We start from the raw sequence: 22,965 nt of genomic DNA, 5'->3' as shown, positions 1-22,965 counted from the left end.
GTAGTTATAATTCGAACAGTATGGCGTTTAGATGTATCCAATGTCATCATCTACATCAAAGCTGGTTTTGAGTTATCTTATTCAAAAAGAGACAGACATAATGACAAAGTTAACTTTCACACTAAGTTAACTTTCACACTCAGTGAAATCTGACACCTGGAGAGTCTTCAAAATGTTAAATTTGAGGTTTTTTACATGACTACAATATCTCCTTTACATTTCATATACGAGAAAGGGAAAATATACTAGAAGTTATTAATGCTAAAATACATAATGAAAATATTACACAAGTCAAGAATCCTGATTTTTAGAAGTCAAAACGATTATTTTCTGAAGAATTTCATATTGACTGTTAAACATTTCTGCATGTAAATTTTTTTCATTCAAAGATTAATGAATTGTAGCTTTTTTTTCTTTTTGTACTTGCACCCATTAGAATTATTGATCTATTTTATGCCTCAGCAATTAAAGTCTCTCCTATCGGTGACTCTCTTATCTGGTATTATATAAGAGAATCGACGATGGTTTTTATAATCTGTATGTGAAATCACAGAAAGTTATTTTAAACTCTCTTCTCCCTCTTTCTTGTATATAGTTTGATACCTCATTTCACAAGAGAAATTATATATTGCAGACAATCCATGAAAGAGTTGGGCAATTTTAAATGAGCAAATTATTTATGATACTGGTTCTGAATATCTGTGATGGAGAGATCAGCATTTCTTCAAAGTCTTCGAAATCGCCGTTTATTATCTGAAAGATTCATAGAACCGCAACTAGGAACAAATGGCCTGTTGTCCTCGGCAACACTTCAGCATCATATCCTTATATGTGCAAAGTTTTATTAAAAGCGCAGTTTCAGAAACCATAAAGTCACGAAGATCCGTAATGTATTAGACTAAACACTTCAGTTTAATTCCTCCCTTCGCAAAGTTTTTGAGAAATTTCCGAAATCCTCATCGTTAAAATAACCCACAAGATTTCAACAAACCTGTGACTGCCATTAAAGATAGCAGATCTCCAGCCCAGTATCCATTAAAGAGACCCTCCACCATCCAGTCTGCAATACACTTTCACTCTGAACATCTGCTCCAGTTCACACATGGGGTCCTTCGAAGCTGGTGATTAACTCTTTCAAATCAGCACCTCGGATACTCCTTTCCAACCCCGAGTGGCTATCCCTCAAATAAAGCCACTTTATCGATTGTACAGGCCTTGCACTTGAAGATGCTCCTTTCCTCGAATTAAATTTACTCTCATAGAAAGGATGGAATAAAAAGTTTGGAGAGTAAACATATATTTGAAGTTTAATTAGTCTAAAAACTTGACAGAAATTGAAGTAGGATAATTACTAATAAGGGTTCAAATATTTTATTAACCATTTGCAAGAATTTTCATTCTGATCTTGGAACACAAGAATTAGTGGTTACTGATGGATTATTTATTTCAAAGCATATCACGATTATTGTTTAATAAAGAAATTCTTGTAAATTTGCAGTGACTATTATTCCTTATTTGACTGAAAATAATCTCTTTCCTTGAATTTAATCCTATTAATGAAATAAGAAATGTATTTACTTAAATCACAGAAAAGAATTTTGGAATATAATTTAGTCAGGTTATAATACAATATAGAGCATTATATATTAAATGCTTTTAGTTTTTAATATATTCAAACTTTCTCTGCATCACTCATAATTAAAAATTATTATATAAAGCCAACCTAGCTATATAATAAGATGTTGTAACTTTAGAATTAATGTAACTATCTTACGAGTTTATAAAGAATTCAATTAAAGGGAAAAATTACTATAGAGCATTTTCAATCTTGAAATAATATTTTTACTGATAAATGATTGTATTCTAGAATATCATAGCATTTTTTTAAATATATATTTTTAACAGTGATAATTCGCACGCAATGCAGTTAACATAAATATAAAAAAAAGAATGTGAATTCAAAGCCAAATTAGTGATACGCATTTGGTCCTTACATAGTTAGCATTAGCTCTGAAGTTAGAAATATTTTTAAAAAATTGTATTGTTGTGAAATTTAATAGTTAATTATTTAGTACTACTACATAGCATAAATTATCTATAGAGATGTAAATATTGTAGTTCACTATTCATAAACTTTTAGATTTCTTCAGTATTTCAAAGAATATAAATGCAAATCAGATATATTAAAAGTTTGCCCTAGAGACGCTAAGATTGCAATTCTTTCACTGTCGCAATAAAGTTCTTAAAATTTATGTAGTCGTGGTTGAAAGTTATCGCTTAGAAGAATAGCACTCTTGTCGACAGTTCCATTCAAACAGAATTTAAACCACAGACACTAGCTAATTAAAAATGAATAAGATAAGAATAAAATTAATGTGATTTTTACATAAAATATTGTCTAAGAAGATTATAAATATGCAGAAGAATCATATTTCCAAAATGTGTAAAGAAAATGTTTAATAATTTATCTTAAAAATGTGTAGAATGTCTTGAGTTTTGAATTAATTTATTTTAATGCAAAATTCTGATTTGAACTTATTTTATGTATTATGTGCGTAGCTTATATAGCTACATTTATAGTTAATACAAATTTAGGTAGTATGAAAAAAATTTGTTGAAAAGCTAGCTATACATAAATGAATGCAAGAGAGAGAGTCGAAGAATTTCAGTAAAGGAAGTGACAAGAAAAATGCGTAAATGTATATCTGAATTCTTCATTGCTGTTAGTATTATTTCTAGTATTTGCATTTTCTGGATTAAGAAAAGGAAGGTTTCATTTTAATTAGGTCTTTTACTTAGAAAATGAGATATTTTCAACAATATTTCTTATAGCTCCAATGTATATATTTTCATTCTCATTACAAGTTATATAAGGCAACTGGTTTATCTTCCACGCAAATTCTTTGTTCATTTTGTTTCTTAAAAAGTAATTTTACCTTATTATTAATCTCCTTTAATATGCATAATTTTTTATAACCTAACAAGCTGGCAAAGAATAATCGAATATATTTTTCAATCCGTCTCTCCATCCATAGAGACTTCATTGGATTTATTACAGAAGTAATAAATATTTCAGTATTTTTAAGGATTTGTTAGCTTCGCTCATCATCAAATTGAAATATATATATATATATATATATATGAAAATATTGGCTTAATCGATGAAAATTTTAAACATGCATAACCTAAACTCTGGGGTCCCTGAAGTGATAGAAGGTGAAGGTAAATTCATTATGAATGTTTTCGTGGGTTTTCTCACTATGTCTTTCCGGCATGAGCTTTAAATCAGCTTTAAATCCACATTAGATCAGGGAAAATCGCTTTGATTTCTTCATCTGAAGCCACTACTTGCTAAACATTTTAGAAGTTTTTATTGAGTGTATCCATATAGGTGAAGCTCACAAAAATCATATTGTCCGTGTCTTCGAATACATTTAATAATTAGTTTTAAAGCGTTTTAGAATATGAAAGGATGGCTTTGGTCATAAATCTGAATGATACCTGTAATGATTTATCTTCAAATCATTCTCAATGTATAGGTTCCAATATTGCAATATGCATCATTTTTTGGCAACATGCCGTCAAGTAAGTAAATGGCTTTCTATGAAAATCTGAAAAAATAAGAAGAATTAAATAATTTATCTCGAGGAGACAATTTATCCATCTCAACAAACCTGTCCTCTTGAGTTATTTCCATCAACACCAATGAAGAAACGACAATAAATAAAAAATTAAAGAGGTATCAATTTTTTTTGTTGACAACTGTGCATAATAATATAGCTAAAATACCAATAAAAATAAGAATTTTCTAGAGAAAATAAATTAAGAAATTTTAATAATTTAAACGAAATAAAACATTTTACTTTATTTTTTTGCCGGCGTCCTGGTATAGGGGTAGCGCGTCTTCCCCGTGATCTGGGCGTCCCGGGTTCGAGTCCCGGTTTGGGCATGGTTGTTCTTCTGTTGTTCTATCTGTGAGATGTGTGAATGTGCCCTCCTGTAAAAAGGGGTTGTGCAAGCGAATGAGTGATGCATGATGATGATAATTTGATGTTTTTGATGATGATTTTGGATATTCTTATTTTTTGATGTTAATTAATTCTTTATAATATTTTAATTTTCTTCATCCTATTTTAATTTATCATATATATCCTGTTCTTAACCCCTAACAATACATTTCCTTTTTGTTTTTCTTTTACCTGTACTATGTTTATGGCAATAGTTTGTTCAAAATAGACGAAGTCTTTGCCGCACAAAATTGCAGAATTAATTTCATTCTTAATTTTTTTTTGTGGTTTTTTTTTTTTTTTTTTTTTTTTTTTGCCGAAATTAAATTATATTTTTGCAAGAAAGGGCCTCTTTTAGTCCAAGTCAACCATATATATTACATTTGCATTGAACTTTTATGGGTGAAATACTAAATTTAATTGAATCTTCTAGGAAATCGTATTTAATTTTGAATTCAATATGAAATATTTTTTTTTATCATAGAGGCATTTTTTGCTATTCAATTAAAATGCAAACAAAATCCTACTAAAAAAAGTTCTGTTTTGAAAAACCACCAAACTTTCCCACATTTTTTTTTTTTTTTATCAATTCAAATTTCTTTGAGTAATTAAATTTTCATTTCTTTCTTTGAAACGTCAAATTTGGAAATACACTAAATCAATTATTTTTGTTGCTTGTTTTGTTTTTGTATTGAGTAACATATTCAATCAAGCATTATTTGGATATAGAACTCCTCTCGTATTGATTTGAAGGCTCGCTGTGAATATCAGATCCCCTTTTCATTCCAAAAAAGTTCCGATGAACAAATTTGATTGAATTGATTCACTTTACCAGCAGCAGTGCAGGAAACTTTGTTTATTTATTTGTACAGTAACGGAGCTACTCCAGCTTTGTTCTGCCAGATTCGTGTGCATATAGCTGAAACAGAAGTAGAATTATTTGATTTCTTGTTTTAGTTTTGACGAAAGAGGCAAAGAGCCAGAAAGTATTTCTTGCTTCCCAAATTAGTCAGAGTTTGGAATGTAGATGTTGTTGGTTTCAAGATCTTCCAAGATGTTAAAAATCATATTTCTGCAGAATTTTCAATATTTGGATCGAAATGAAGTTAGCTTTCTTGTACTCGTATATCAGTCCTTGAATAGCATAGCACTCAAAAAACATTTTTGAATACTTTTTTTAATGCACCTTTAAAAATAAACAAAATGAGCGTGCAATCAGAGCATAATGCATGCTACTAATATTTTTTAAACATATATTGTGCTCAGCATGAGTACTTTTCATCGCACATTATTATCACCTATAAATCGCCTTAGAAAGCAATAAATTTCATTAACTAAAATATTATTAAACCAGTAATAATATGTGTACAGTTCATAATTAATTATTTCGTTTCTCAAATTTAGTTCGATGAATCAGCTCAGTTGATCGTTCTTTAGATAAAAAGAAACAGTTTACAAAGGACAAACTCAAATCTCCCCCAGCTTTACCACGAATTTACTGAATTTTATTTAAAAAATATTTTCACCAACATTTTCTAATTCTACATTTTCTAAAAATATATTTGTTTCTATTTCTACTCTAATAGAAACAAATATATTTCTAATGTTGTCTCCAATGTTAGTGGAGCTTTCTGAGAGGTTTATTTTCTCCCTCCAGACAACAACAGTGCATGAAAAATAAAGTGTTTTAAAAATGTCAGGAACGAGATAGCTCAATTCAATTTTTTTTTTAAAAAAAAAGAGATATATATTAGCATAAGCTAAATTTCAGAAGAAATCTCATCGTAAATTAAACTTTTACGCTGCGAATGAAGAATTAAACTATGGAATTAAAAAAAATAACAAATTCAATCAAGTCTTTCTTAAAATCATTAAAAGATACTTATCAGTATAATATTTCATGTTGCATACATTTTGATAACGAAGAGCACCAGAAAGTTTTTCTTTTATCTTTCCACAAACGGTGATTCTTAAAGTAGAATTAACAAACAATATTGTTATAATTAAAGCTTTATTTTTACTTCTTTGTCACCATTTTAACTCCAAGTGCAATATAAATATTATAGTGTAATAAGGATTTTCATTAAATATTTCAGGCAATACTGGCAAAACAAATCTTGAATGTCATTGATCAAATGACTCGCTATCTACCAATCACAAAACGAATAAAACACATATATTTTACATAAAGTTTATATATATATATATACATACATACATACATAGGTAAGCATTATTTTATGTGATGCACAATGCAGTTTGTAGACAATGAAGATACTTTTAATTTTTGTGACGTCGTTTTATTTCATTTTGAAGAAGCAAGCATATGTACAAGCGATGAGCACACAGAGCGACACAGAAAAGGAATGAGGGAAGAGCTCTTGGACATTTTATCCCTGGTCTTACATAACCTATGATTTTGATAGGGAAAATATTTCTTTACAGTGCTAATGTATTATGAGATTTCAATAGGGATTTTCGTTACACACGCGGAGAAGGTAGGGGAAACACAGGGATATTTTAAAAAAAGAATTTGCCTGATCAGCGGTATTTTATCTAGTCACGCGCAGTGTGGGAAAGTTAGATTTTAGCTGATTCAACAATTTAACAAAGCTTCTCTTGAATTAATTAAGTAGAGACAGTGGAATTGGATCACGAAATAAGAGAATATTTTAGAATGAAGTTAATATGGGCTAAATTAAGATAAAATCTTGAAAATTAATTAAATTGAAATTAGAGTTAAAATATAATTGCATATATATATATAAAGTAGAAATAAAAGAAAACGTGATATGCTGTCAATCAGACAAATCTGCCAACATAAATTATTTATACAAATTTGAACTTAATGTTTAACTTTTATTTATATTTTCTGTGATATATATATTTTGGGAAATATGCTTATTTTTTTAATTGATTGGAAATTGAATAAAAATATTACTAAGCAAAATAAGAGGTGTCATTCATAATATAATTTGTTGAAGTTATTATGATGCACAAATCATCTCCGATCTGCGATATCTCCGAAACCTATTGCAGAAAAACAGTAAAATTTTGTGAAAGCGATTGATGTTTTAATTTCATTTTCTTCAAAAATTGGGAGTAATTACTATACTTGCATCAAAAATTCCTTTGTTTTTATATGAAATTTCACTTTGCATTATTTGAATAAAAAATTTAAATATCTCTCACTATATTATAAAAGAAATTTATTTTTTATCGAATAAATTTTCAAGAATCATCTAAATTTGTTCGCAATCTCAAAATATATTTTTTTCTCTCGCATGCCTGGATAGATTCATGAGACTTAAAAATCTGTATTTTAAAATATACTTATGAATTAGAATATTTAAGAACTTTTTAGTTGAATTGCCTATACCCATGTAGCATAGCTTGTTGCCTAATATTCTAAAATATTGTGTGATATCATGTGATATTAATCAATATTCCACAATATTATACAATATGAAAATTATGAATATGAAAATTTTATAACTAAGATGAATATTTTTTTCCTAATAAATAGATAATTTTTTTTTTTAAACTGGTGAAGAAATTTTTGTCTAATTTTGCATTTGTAGCTAATTGATCTACAAATGCAATACAATTTTAATTATTCAATATAAGGGTAGTTTAAGCTTAATGCTTCCTTTAATACCTGATGAAACATTTTTGATATGCCATTATATTGTTAGAATTGTCAATTTAAGATTAAGTTTTAAATTATAACTTTCTTTTTTAGGTGCGGTTGTTCAATTATTCGGCAAAATACAGTTTCCATATGTGGGATTTAATCGCTTTTTTTGGAGACATGGAAACATTTCTAGCTAACCCAGACCAAGACGATGAAGCTTTTGCAGAAGTTGTACAGAATATGGTGTCTAACTTTGTGAAATCGAGCGGCGACAGTGTTGGCGATAGCGATTGGCTGCGTTTCCCGAAGAAGATTGCCAATTTGGCTAGAAATATCACTTTCGGAAGCATCAATAAAACAGAATGCAAGTTCTGGTCTGAAAGTAAACTCGATGTTTACGCCTGGGTCAGTTAAAATAAGAACTTCGGGTCGTTATTATTTTATTATTCGATTAAAAATCTTGGTAAATCCGCGGATTGGATGAAAAAGGATAAAAAAAATCTGATGACAATTGATATTTTCATTTTATCTCGTATAGGAAGAATTTACACCTCTTCATAGGGCTTTATCTTTTTTCAAATTCCAACGTCTTTTTCATATTCTACTCATCATTCAGTAGTTTTAAGCATTTTTTGAAAAAAATTGAACTAAAATACTATGAAATGAGGTATGATTATGATAAAGTGGAACAAGAAATTTCCTGATAATGAAAAGACTTTCTAAGGATCGTCTTGTAATTTTTAAGAAAAACTGTTGTTACAGTATATAAATTTTCTTGGTATGCATTCTAAACCATGATCCAAAGTGAGCATGTTAACAATCATGTAAATATTTCAAACATGAAATTATATTTTAAAGAACATGTTGAATGCAGCATCAAACGAAACAATCATTCATCTTCAATCAGATTTATCTTTACAAGTCGTTGAGGCCCCTACAATGTTATCAGGAAATTACAAGAACCTTTAAATATAAAAGGAAAATACTAATCATTTATTTCAAAATATCTGTGCTAAATAGACAGTGTATTATAGATATTGGTGTGCCAAAAACGAGCTATTAATATTTTCATGAGCTTTCCATTACTCATTCCTTCATAAAGACTCAGTTCTTAATTTTTCTCAATGATGGTGTGATGACTTTTCCAATCCGCGGAGAATGGTGGAGCTCTCAAATCAAATCATGATGAGAAACACAGCATTTATTTCAATCATCGTTTTATAATCGTCCAGCGTGAAACGCCAGGATGTGACAGCGTCACAAACTTTCTATGACTGAGATGCGAACTTTACTGTACATATAGGTGTGGATTATTTCTTTTACGCAAGCTCGTGTTTATACGCTATTTTTTACTTAATTTGTGAACACATATGATCCTTGTTTTATCGCCATGGCCATTACTCTTATGAGTTGTACCTTATAAAATTATCTGATAATAATTTGAAAATGAATATGCTGAAAATAAGACTTCTAAATAGAGGATGCACATGCTAGTAATAAAACTGATAATAAGTTTTTAAATTCTCTAAATGATTTCGAAGATATCTGTTATAATTTCTTAAACCAACAGACTGAATGAAAAGATTGAGTACATTTAATTTATAACACTTATATTGTTTTTTTTAATTTATAAAATTTTAATAAGTTTTGCTTTATGATATTACCGATGATATTTTTATGATATTTTTGTTTTATGATACTACCGAAGTATAAGAGTCTAATTCAGAAATCATCCTAATAGAAACATTTCAGCCTTTATAATGGGTAAAAAATAACAAACATCTTTATAAAAATATATAGACTTAATGAAATCTAAATCAAATAATATCAATAAATAAATTAATTAAATCCTTTTCTGCCTAAATTATGCAAAGGAGCATTTATTTATTTTTTATAAATATACTTAATTCATGCAAAATTATTGTAAAAATGATAAGATATTGTGAAGTGAAGATTTTGTGAAAAAAAGTCATAATAAAATGTAACAATTACATTCTGTTAAACACTTTGTTTTCTTAATTTATAAAATTTTAACAATTTTTGCTTTATTGTATATAACTACCGAGGTATAAGAGTCTAATTCAGAAATTATCCCAATAGAAATATTTCAGCATTTATAATGGATTTAAAATAACAAACGTGTTTATAAAAATATATAGACTTATTGAAATCTAAATAAAATAATATCAACAAATAAATAAATTAAATCTTTTTCTGCCTAAATTATGCAAAAGAGCATTTAATTCTTTTATAAATATTCTTAATTCATGCAAATTATTGTACGAATGATAAGATATTGCGAAGTGAAGATTTTGTAGAAAGAAGTCATTAGAAAATGATTTAAGTCTATAAAGAATATAAGTACATTCAGTTAATCTCACATTGACTTTCTTGAAATGCATTATTCAAGATACGACTATAAAACTATTTGTTGTTTTTTCTTAAATTTTTACCAATCTATAATTCTAAGAATTTCTAGTAAATATATCCGATTAATAAATGTTACTTTTCTCTATGAGCATTTCAAATTTATAAAGATTACAAATTAAGAAAATGCTCATGTATGTATTATTCGCGAAATTTTTTTTTCTAAATGGTAATATGATTTAATAAAAAGATAATTAAATAACGGAATACAACTTCTGGGAAATTTCATCATTTTATGTATTAAATTATTTATTTATTTCCTTTCTTTTTGAATAATTTATTATTTTAAGTCATGGTAAATCAACTATCTTTTCGATTTCTTTTCTTTCAAAAATGCATTTGCCCGATTAAACTTCATTTTCCACAAGATCATTCATGTTTCATTTTCAAATGTATACTTTTGTTCGGTAATCATTTATGAGGAATTTCAAGATAAAAAGACATTCGAGAGTACTTTACGTCCAAGAATAATTAAACAGATTGCTATTGCCTTCTTTCTGATCGCTCCATTTTAAGATTAGTATCGACGGTCCATTGAAATATGATACACTTCTTTACAATCATCTCGAAAAACAGCGAATAAAAATCGTAAATGATTTTAAATGGAAAACTTCAGCCCTTAAACACTTAAAATATGGAATCTATGAATATGAACAAAAAGCGATAAAGCTAGTGGCCTTCTAGGGTGATGATATACCGTTGATGAATAGTTTAAATACAATGCTTGCAAAAGCACTTCAAATGTAGATCAAGCTCCATAAAATAAAAACAATTTAAATTACACATCTTTGTAATACAAAATATCTAATAATTATTTTAAAAATTAAATTCATAAATTCGAAAATGGCTATCAAAGCGTTTCAATTACTTTTAATTATTTTAGGATTATAATTTTACATAATGATCACCATACACAACATATGTTTCCTCAATACTCATGAGACTGACTTGAGTTTTGTGTTAGAAGTGAATGTGGTAATGTAGGTAACTATAACAATGAAAATTATTCCATAGAGTGGATAACTCACAAATTCAACGAGAATTATAAAACAAAATTCAAATATAAATAAAATTTCTTAATTTAGATAAGTAAGTTTTATAATCTTAGTTTCTCTAGTTGTTTTCATTGCGAAAGAAAACTTATTCATTAAAACGGTGAGGAAAAAACCCTCTGAATGAATAAGTTGATAAAATTGTAAGCGTTTAATAATAAAGTCCTAAATTTCACGTCAATGCTTTTTTGAATGTAATATTCTGAATTTATAGCTAATATATCCCACCACATCTTTAGATGCTGAATTCGATTCGATAAGCCTTTCAATAAATGTTAAAAGAAAACAATTAAATTAGTAATGTTATAGGCAAATATTAATTACTTTTCTCAAAAATGAAATTTAGTTTTATTTCAAAAATGTGTATTCAGTAAAATGAAACATAAATAATTAAAAAAAAACTGTGTTTTCTACATCGCTTTTACGGATGCACGGATGATTTTCAAAATTTCTCTGATAATAAAGGTGTTATCAACTATATAAAAGTCTGCGCTCATAATAATCCCAATTAACATTTAAGAGACTTTTCCTTATCATTTAAAATAATTGTCTAAAGGAAATACACATATACCGAAGCTATCTAAAAGTTTACATTAGTAATAATGTCAATTACTTTTTCAGAAACTTTTCTTTCTTATTTTTTTTCTAAAAATATGTTTATAAAACATTATGTCTCATAAAGAAAATGAAAAGTCTTTACAAATCAAAATTCTGGCTTCCATTACTAAAACGTATACGTGCTTAATTTTATTTGAACCACTGATTCCAAATATTTTAGAAGATGCATTGAAAATCCACAGAGGTAATTTCATGCATGAAGTAATTTTCACATAAAATGTTAGAAGGAATATGCGATTTATATGACTGAAATATACTTGTACAGCGAAATATGAAACCTTTACTTTATCTAAAATTCCTTCAACTATTCCAAACTTATGAAATGTAAACATCAAATTTCATTAGCAGAAAATATTAAATTTTAGTGAACGTACTATAAATGTGTGTCTGTCGGAAACAATACACTGTGTGCGATTCGTTATTCTCTCCGTCCTACAGCTGTGTATAATTACACATATTTGCTGTAAGCCGGTTTGTAAATCAGTTCAGGAAAAGTTGACGAATATGATATTTACTCTCAGTGTTTTAGTAAAAGAAAATTTAGTGTGTAATGTAATATGAAGAAAAGTTTTCTATTGAAATATTGCATTGTGAAATACATTACCATCCAGTTTGTTGAAGGAGGAAAAATAACCGCATTCTCATATAACAAATGCAAAAAAAAAAAAATGCTATCAGCGAACAAGTTAGTTGCTGAAAAATATTCATTCAGAATTTTAAATCCAGTTTACATACTCTAGTAAGCGAGTAGTATATATTTTATTCAATTAAACGATTAAACATCAAATTCAATTTTAAAAAAATAATCGAAATTATTAATTTTAGTGTATTTAGCTAAATAAGAAACGTATTTATTTGAAATTAAATTATTTAAAAACCCTGAAAATCGTTTTCAAATAAATTATTCAGGACTATTTAAATGTTATTTTATTTTTGCACTTGGGGTTGAATTATATGTGTTGTTCATATTTCTTTTCCTATTTTTATCATAGTTTTATATTTATATCAGCATATTCAATACTCAATTCTTATCTTGAACTGAAAACTCTTTCGTTAGCTTTTATTTATTTGGAAACGACTAAAAAAGTTTTAAAGTATACGTATACCGCAGTACTGATAAAATAATGAGATCGACGAAGACATTGAAATAAGACATAAGCTCTTCATTCTCATAATATACAGATGTGAACTATTTCAGTGACAAAAAAATGCACAAACCTTTATATGTGTATTTATCGTCTTAACCTTTCATGACACGAAGGACTTGTACCATCCTCTTGGCTCTCCAGAGAGAGAACACATGTCTTTGTTATACTATTTTATGTGATTATTATGATGCACATTGCGCCGAATTTCCTCTGGAAAACTGCGCAAGGGCATGAAACTGCTTCTTACAACCAAACTCTGTTTAATATGCTCAAATTTGGTCGTTACAAGTTTGAGCTGAATGCAAGCCAAATGCTACAAAATTCAGTGTTGTAAATACGTATAATCTGTTTATTATTTGCATGTTAATCGCTGCATGTTATGTATTTCAAAGCGATGAAAAATATGTATACATAATGTGCTACTTAATAAAGAAATTTCTTTTCTATTTAATAAAATTTACAGATGTCTCAAAATTTCCTTTATTTCCTACTGGTACTCATACACTAAGAAATAGAAACTGCGAGCCTCATAGTTAAGTTTCTGCGGATACAAAGGTGAACTTCAGTATTTTGTAGTAGTTTATCCTAAGACATATACTTTTCTTTTCCAAGTCCAGATAGTATTGCGCTAAAATATTAATGAAAAATAAAGATTCCTGACACTAATTACTTACTGTACATTGTACATTAATCATTTTAGCTTTCAGTATTTAAACTTTTTCAGTATTCTTTGAGTATTAATATTTCTTTTGCAAATATTATCTAATCGGATTCTTCTCGATGAATTAGTAATATTATTAAAAATTCCTACTTATGTAGTTTGGAAAAAGAATACATAAATATAGATGTCAAAATTTTTATATTAATGCATAGAAATATTTTCCTTTTGAAATATTCTTTTAATTGCATTTTAAAATTTCCTGATTGTTATTTGAAAATTGTTTATACACCATTCACTCTTACTGCAACACTAATAAGAGAGATTCTCATGCATGCAATCCGTATATAAAGTGTAGAAATTTGAAACATTTCATCTTGTACTGAGTCAATCTAATAATATAATACCCAAAAATAGCTTCTATATTATATGGTGAATAATTAGCAACATTTTTTTGAAGAATTGTTGCCCCCTTTCCTACAGCAGATTTAAATACAGAATAGAAGAAATAAACAAGTTTCTAAGAAGATTAAATCTTATTCAATTGCAGAAAACATTTCAAACTTCATTTAACTTCTAATTTTTCTTTAGGTAAGGTATAGTAGATACAAATTTTACGACAACACAAATTAATTTTGAATTTAAAAAGTTTTGCTCATTGCGCTTTTCTTATTTCCTTATGATATAGAAAAATGTTTGATAGAGTTAAAACTTTAATTCTGTGTGCAAAACTTCTTGAAATTGATCACCTTATTTCACTCGTTATATTTATAAATGCCGGCGTCTTGGTATAAGGGTAGCGCGTCTTCCCCGTGATCTGGGCTTCCTGGGTTCGAGTCCTGGTTCGAACTTGGTTGTTTTCTTCTTTGTGTTCTTTCTGTAAGGTACGTGATTGAGCCTTCCCCCCCCCGTAAAAAGGGGTAGTGCAAGCGAGTGTGTGTGTGCTATCTTCATTTGAGTTAGAAGTCAGATTTCTGCCCTCTGGTACTCAGGGGTCTTTACCCTCAGAAGCTGCTGCACAATATTTGACTTAAATAGTCACACGACTATATATATATATATATATATATATATATATATATATATATATTAATAAATACGTATTCAGAGGTCTGCAAATTTATAGAAATTAGTGGATATATAAAAATTTATTTGTTATAGCATCTAAAAAAATTATTCAAAATTCTAAAGTGTTGCATGCATTTGGATTGCTTTAATCTGTAAAATTCAAAAACTTATTTGAGATTGGATGTTGCTATATGAAAAATAAGGAGTTCGAGTACATTTAAGTATGATGATTATCCCTTGCATGAAAAACATATTCCATACTCTTTTAGAGAATATATATCTACAGCAACGGTGTCTAAATAACGAGGTGTATTGACGGAATATATCTCACCAAAACTCCATTGATGCATTCTACAGAACGGTCCGACCTAGCGAGATTCTCAGTTTCATTGATGTGTAAATATACTCTAATGTATAGATCTATGATTGTGATTCAGAATTTTCAAGGTTTCAGTAAATATCGAATCTATACAATCGCATTTCTACAACAACATGCACTTAGGATAAGGAGGTCCAAATAAAAATCTCAATAAATGCGAATTTCTAACAATATTTTTAATATAAATATGAAACATATTAATAATATTATGTGCTTAATAAACGACAACTTTAGAATATAAATCATTTTTCTGGAAGAATTTAATCAAAATTAATCAATTTTTGTCTTATATATTATTGTTTAAAATTCTGCATTTGCAAATTTAATCAAGCAGCAGTATCTGATTTATTAAACGTCTCTTTGAACATTAATAATTTTTTTTCATTAATGTTCAAACATTAATAAGTTTGATGGGAAATATATAATTTTTTCTTCACTGTCACTTCATAAAAAGGAATGTATAAATTTTCATATTTTTTTCTTAAGTGAAGAAGTATTTCTTTCTTCAGAAATTTAATAGTTTTTCTGAATAAAAATATATTAAATATTTTGTATATTATTTGGAAGCTTCATTTAACAATGTCGTGGAATAAAAACTAGAATTAACAAATAAGATTTCTATGAAAATTCTGAGAATAATAATTTACAAATATCCGCAAGAAATTAAATTCTTGAAATATTTACAAATATATTTTATTCCACAAAGTATGAAATGAAAAAAACATATATTCAAGTATTTAGAGATAGGATTTCTATCTCATTTTTTAAAAATTCAATTTCATATAATAATACAAAAACTATCTTTTAAAAGAGATGCTTCAATGAAGTGATTTCTCCTCAAATTAATCTTGGGGAGGTAAAAATGCATTTGTGAAAGATTTTTTTAACTTTATTCATATGCATCATTAAAGAAACTGTTTTAGCAACCGTGCAATATATCGGATGATGGCAACAAATTAATTAATACAAAATAATAAATTTTGCATATTTCAAATACATTAAAGAATGACATTTTCTGAAAAAATTAGAATATATTTATGGAAATAATTTTAATAGTTATCATTCCTTAAACGTTCTCTATGATTAAAATTGCAATCATACTGCACTGCAAGCAAGAAAACAACGGTAAATTTTTTGTATAGCAAAAGGTATCAATATCATTCTTTATAGTACAATAATCATCACATTAATTTAAAATGATATCCTCCGACTGCAATGACTTCTAGGTAATACATGCATACATCAAATTAATCATCTTCTAATCGTTGAATCATGTCTTTAAAAATACATGCATACATGCATTATTTTTATGAGACTCTTCAAACTTCATAACCAATTTTTTTATATGAATCACATCATTAGACTCCAAACGAACATAAAGAATCAGTTCAACAAAGGAAATAAAAAAAAATATCACACTTGTCTATATGAGGTAAATATGAATTTTGTGAAAAAAAAATTTATTATTATTTTTTTTTGTTAAAAATGCAATAATAATAATAATGCGGTAGAAAAGTACATTTTTATGATATTAGCTATCCACAATTGAAACATTGTAGACAAATTTCTTCATGCAAATACCCGAAAAACTCTTACATAATATTCTTTTTTGACACCCTATCCAATAGGTAGTAATACAACCACAATAAAAGCATATATTCTATATAAATTTGATTTTTTAATGACTTAGGTGCACTTTTGTTTAGTCTTTCTTCACTGTTCAGACGCCATCCACTTGATTATTATTTTTTTTCTAGTAAAATTGTGAATTTAAGTTTCATCACCAAGTTTCACAACATATTCTTTTCAATGGAACTTTTATGAAAAATCATATCTTAAAGCATATGAATACGTTGTTGCTTTTGAAACAACTCAAAAGTGTTCGTTTATATCTCTAATTCTCTAATTCCCGAACTGGGAAATAATTCTGAGCACCAGATGGCGAAATAGCTCTAATTTTTTAATCCGTTCTACATGTTGATGATTAGTTAAATTGCACAATCTATAAAATTGTAATTTATTTACAGTATGTATTTTCCATAAATACAATTTTTACTTTCTATAAACACTTTAGACTCGTACTCTTATTTTTCAATAAGCAGTTACTTTTAAAATCTTCTCGCAACATTTAAGCTGTTTTTGAATCTGAAATTTAATGCTTAAACAAAACCTAATAAATCTACTCTAATCCATTACATTCATTATTTTGTAAAAATAGGAAAAAAAAATTAAATTCTTATTTTATTAACAAAAAAAATTACTTTTAGACAATAATAGAAAAATCAAACACTGTATATAGTCAGATGTTTATGTTTGTCAGATAAATCTTTTGTGAATGTTTATAAAGAATATCTGTAATATAATTAAATTGAAATTATGATACTTTTAGATGACAATGCGTGAGAAAATTAATTGAACCTTAAAAAATAAGAATAAACTAGCAAATTATTGTTCGAAAGTGAGAACTTTACCAAAATCTGATGATAATTCCATACCGATATTAGGGAAGATCAATTCTCAGTTTACTTAAGAATTACAGGATTCTGTTTTGTGTAGTGGTTTTCAACAAAATCTTAGCCTTTATTATATAATGGCACAATATTAACATTTTAGCATGCTGGGGAAATTTTATGAAAAGAGGCAAACAATGCTACAAATTCCAAAATCAAATAAAACTGAAAACTTAAATTTGATAAAATGATATATATTACAAAAATTCGAATTAAATTCTGGGGAAAAGGTAAAAATGAAATGTTACATTCAAGTTATGTATTCTAAAAGTTTAAAAAAATACAAATATACATATATATAGGGTGATCGGTGAGGCACTTTTAAGGTTTTAAAGTTGAAAATGGCGTCTTGTACAGCAGAGATCCAAATATTCCCCTTCTCCCAATGCGTTTATCAGATTTTTTAATGTTATTATTTTTTTTACTTTTTTCTTTTACTTCCAATTTCACTTTTGGGTTGCTTAACTCTGAAAAACAGAATAATAATTAAGGAGAATCCTTTTTTTTTCTATTTTAGAGGAATCCTTTTTCAAATCACAGAAAATTTATAATTTTAAGCACAAACAACTCCGCTAGTTTTATAGACAATACAAATTTGTCCCGTGTGTTTATCATGGTATAACTTACAGTTTTCTAACTTTTCTTTCTGGCTAATGTTCTTTACTTTTTGAGTTTTATTCTTTGTACCTTCTTTATCTTGCCGCTAAGAGCGTTCTAACTTGTCTCAATAAATCCATAATAATCATTTTACTATGTATTCTACCCTGGCTATTCTATACGAAATTTGAAATTGAAACCTCTTAAAAGGTCTTCACAGATTACCTTGTATATATATATATATATATATATATATATATATATATATATACAAAAATAATGTTTTTTAAGATTCTTTTTTATATTCCTCATTTGATAATCAGATTTATGTGCATGATAGCATGCATGTATATTTACAAAAACAATTACGAGTATAGATTCGCGCTAACTTCGGAATTAAGCATTTCGATTTTCATATTTGCTGAAAGACATTTACTATCAAGACGATTGTTTTTTGCATTTCTGAACATTATGCAACAGTCCTCAGTGCTGTCAGCATTAAATAGTTAGGAATTTTAGCTTTAAGAAACATTTTTAAAGGGATTGCGCTGTTATAGTTTCAAAATCTTAGCTTCAAATTAAGAAAGAATTAAGTCCGATAATTCGAAGTAAGTCAGTCCATTGAAAATTTATTGTTCAAGTACGCTTTTTTTTAGATATTAGATCTGCCAAACATCTACCTCTGGTATGATATCGAAATTAAATAAGTAAATGTTTGTTCAGTAAAATTTCCAAAATATTAATATTTAATATTTTGGAATAATATTAATATTTAATAATTCTAATATTACTTTATTAAAATTTCTTTGGAACGGAAGGTTTTACTTTAAAATAAGTATTATTAAGCATTTTTCCAGCTTGTTCTTTGTCTTTATAAACTTGATTTCAATAAACATTAATTGGTGTTGCTTTATGATTTTCGATTTTGTATAAATATATTCTACAAAACAACCATTTTTATTCATATTAAAAGTTGCCTAGTCAATAGAGTTATAATTTCACTAACATTTCAAAACATATATATATATATATATATATATATATATATATATATATATATATATATATATATATATATATATATATATATATATATATATATATATATATATATATATATATATATCCTAAATTTTTATAGATTAAAAGGGAAGTCCTTAACGTTCATACAAAGCAAATACTGTAAAGAAACATAAAACTGGATCAATATTCAAATACCACACAAATTATTTGATTGAAATCACTAGCGTAAACGAAAATGAAGCAGGAAAATACGTATTTAATGTTCAGGGAGTTTGCATTATATGAATATTTGTAAAATGTGTGGTCCCTGAATGAACCGTATCATAATGACTGTCGTTAAAAGCTCATTACGACTGCCATTAATTTCCTATTTATGATTATAAATAGCACTTCATATATGTGTACGAAGCTTTTTCCACATTCGCAGCTCCAGTCTTGGGTCCTAAGCATCCGATATAAACTGAACCGGAGATCTTTAAATGTAGTTAAAGTAAACCCTTTCATCGATTAGCAAAGCCATTAGCTAAGTATTCATCAGTCAAATAACTCTGATAATTGAGAGCATGTGGCATTTTCTCAGTATATTAGTAATGCTATCTGGAAGAATGATAGCAACAGAACCTCAATATATCCCTCATTTGGAAAAGTTTGGAAAGCATTTGTTTCAGAAATATTGCAGTTCTTTTATTAGGATAAAAATTTTAAATATAAATATTTATTAATATTATAGTAATGGCTTCAGAAAAAAAAACCTATTGCCGAAGATATAATCGAAAAAAAAAGGATTTTAATTGAAATAGTATTTTATTTGGAATTAAACCATAAAATTTTCTGTTTCGGTCTCTAAATTTGGAACATTGCTATGTATGCTCCAATATATATATATATATATATATATATATATATAAATGTGTGAGAAATATTAAAGAGACACTTTGGAAGAAAACTTAATTTTAAATTCCGTATTGTTCAAAAGGTTGTACCATAAGAAGGATTTTAGCTGGAAAAAAATAAATTTTAAGTAGAATAAGAATTTTAGATAGAATTAAAACATAAAAATTCTTGCTTCGTATGTCTGAATTCGAAACATTGTTGTGTATGGTTAAGCACTATTAAACAATAGAATATACTGCATTTCGGTTGCAAACTTATTTTTTTAAATTTCGTATTCCTTCTTATGGTACAATGCTCAACAGGTTGTACTATAAGAAGGAATTAAGCCGAAAAAAAAATTTCAAGTGCAACAGTTATTTAGATAAAATTAAACTACAGAATTTCAAGTTTCGGATCTCGGAACATTTCCGTGTATGCTCAAACACAAAAATAATTGTATGAGAATTGTTAAGCGCTAGAACATACCGAATTTCGGCTGAAAACTTATTTTTAAATTTTGCATTGCTCTAAAAAGACTGAAGCGCAAAATAAGAATGAATAAGCTCAAAAAAAAAATGTTAAATACAAAATTTACTTAGATGGGATTAAATGGAATCTCAAAACCACAAAAATTCGAAGATAAAGGGAAATTAAACGTTCGATGATATTAACTCTAAATGCTCATTCGTAACAAAAACAACCATGGGAACACAATAATTTTTAAACAACCGTAGACACTTATCGATAAGCAAATTATCCTATTTGATAATTATAGAGATCATAATAGGAGTAATATATTATAAATGATTTGGTGCAAACGCGCACTTTCAGAGAGCAATTTGTTTATACCAATAAATCTATCAAATCCAGAAACGCAGAAAAATAACCAATGTCTGCCCACATATGAAGTTCAGACGTCATACAATTAGACTGTTAAATATCTCACTCTTTTCATACTGGGAAGGCAAAGTAGAACTGATCGAAAGCATACAAAACACTATTTAGCGATCTCAATATTGCGAACAGTAAATCTATTCCCTCTGCATAAACCAATAAGCATTCCATTTTTTCCCCACTCAGTCAAAATATAAATAAAAACCCAGAGCAAAATAAATCATGGTCCTTCAAATGATCAACCCTCGCAAAAGAGCCGAACACGTGCAATTGTTTAAATGTTTAAATACCCTGATCAGATAAAAAACAAAAGCTCAGAACCGAAAGCGTGTATTGAAGGACAACACTGTGTGAGATATAGATCAAAGTTATAACGAACTTTTACCGCCATCTACTGTTGTTTGAAAATGATCGTTGACGTGATCGTGGGCCCATAGAGACGGAAAGTTTGTCGCATATATGGTACCGTGGGCTGTGAAGTGAGACTCGCATGATCAAGTATACGTGTCCAGGTCCTGAACGGGTTTTTATAGATTGTAGTTATAGTGACAATAGATCCCCAAACTCGATAAGTCAGTGTGATGCGTTACCAGTTTCATGAATTAATATTAAGAATTATTGCCTAATTATTAACTTTAATCTATTATAACATTGATGTTACTTCATGCGGTCAATAGCAAATTACATTACACTGATGAATCCAGAAATGTATAACATTAATATAAAAGCAACATAACAGCATAATACAAATTGCCGTACCTAAACTTCTCAAATGTAAGTTCATTATACTGCAGAATAACATCTGGAGCCTCTTTATACATTTTTTTTATAATCCTTAAAAATGATTAATAAAAATTAATCTTAACGAAAACACATATTTAAAATACTTTTCTGTTTTCACTATTAATTTGTATGCATGGATTGAAGATATTCTAAATTTTTCAACTGGAAGTAAAAGTGCCCCATTAAAATTGTTTGTGTTTCGAATAAAACATTTGGTTTTCTGCATTTGGAAAAAAATAAATCACAGAAATTTTTTTAACAGTTTAAAAATTTCTACTCGTTTAATTACATAAATTTGTTTCTAGTCATGTATATTTAAAACAAATATTTAAGACATTAAAATCAAAATTGGATGAATATTCTAACTCAGAATGAGATACATTTGATGCAGATAATTTTAACGCATTTATTTTGCATTTATTGACCCATTAATTATATATATATATATATATATATATATATATATATATATATATATATATATATATATATATATATATATTAGTACCCAAAAATAATGAAATAAATCTATTTTTTCTTTAATAATTTAATAGATAAAGACTATAATTACAATGGAAGTAGCATATTTAATATTATGGCGGTCCACGCGATTCTTTTGAAAAAATGTACTGTTATAAAAGGAAAAACATTCTTTGGATAATTGATTCTTGTAGAAGACTGCAAGTAGATATTTCATGAAACGTAAGAAATTACCTCTAAACATTTTTTGAAATGTCTATGAAATGTTTTTTTTTTTTCTTCCGAAACGTATATGGTGTTACAAAAAAAATATTCAGTCTCAACAAAACCTCAATAATTGCTACGTTTAAATTCATTTTTTAAAGGAAAAGTTGAAAATCCAATTGCTTTTACTTTCCAAAGAAAATACAGTCTCTCGGGCGAAACAAGACTATTCTGTTTTTGCTCTGGCACGCCTAAAAATTCCGCCATGTTTTTCAGAAAAAGAGTAAATATTTCGCAAAAAAGTTAATCAATTCGTATTTACCTTGAGTGGCGCATTATTACATCCCCTTGGGACATTTAATTGCCAGAGTGAGAAATGTCACTGAATAAATACGAAGGCAGTTGTTTGAATAGAATACACAGCACGAGAAAACGAAATGGAACAGCATTTTTTTTTTTTTTTTTTGTCTATTTTCATTAAACCTCGTCAAGAAATAATGTTAGATAAATAGAAGCTTCCTAGAAAATCTGCCTTAAAGTTCATTTTCATTCTAGAAATTTTTCATGTGCTTGTAAAATGAAATTTTCAACTTCATTTTAGGTTTTTTTC

General features: G+C 27.6%; 1 protein-coding gene across 2 annotated transcripts in view; it reads left to right on the top strand.

Moving 5' to 3' along the window:
- The window catches only part of LOC129966030 (para-nitrobenzyl esterase-like), a 267,621-nt gene extending 258,111 nt beyond the window's left edge, over nt 1-9,510 (top strand). For both annotated transcript variants that reach the window (XM_056080378.1, XM_056080377.1), the window contains exon 11: nt 7,750-9,510. In XM_056080378.1, coding sequence (XP_055936353.1) covers nt 7,750-8,055 — 306 coding nt within the window. In that variant the 3' untranslated portion in view covers nt 8,056-9,510. The remainder of the gene's footprint in view (nt 1-7,749) is intronic.
- The last annotated feature ends 13,455 nt before the right edge of the window (nt 9,511-22,965 follow it).

This window comes from Argiope bruennichi, chromosome 4 (genome assembly GCF_947563725.1).
Source record: "Argiope bruennichi chromosome 4, qqArgBrue1.1, whole genome shotgun sequence".
In the NCBI taxonomy this organism is placed as follows: domain Eukaryota; kingdom Metazoa; phylum Arthropoda; class Arachnida; order Araneae; family Araneidae; genus Argiope; species Argiope bruennichi.
The sequence above is the reverse complement of the archived record's forward strand: the minus strand, read 5'-3'. Positions and strand labels throughout refer to the sequence as shown.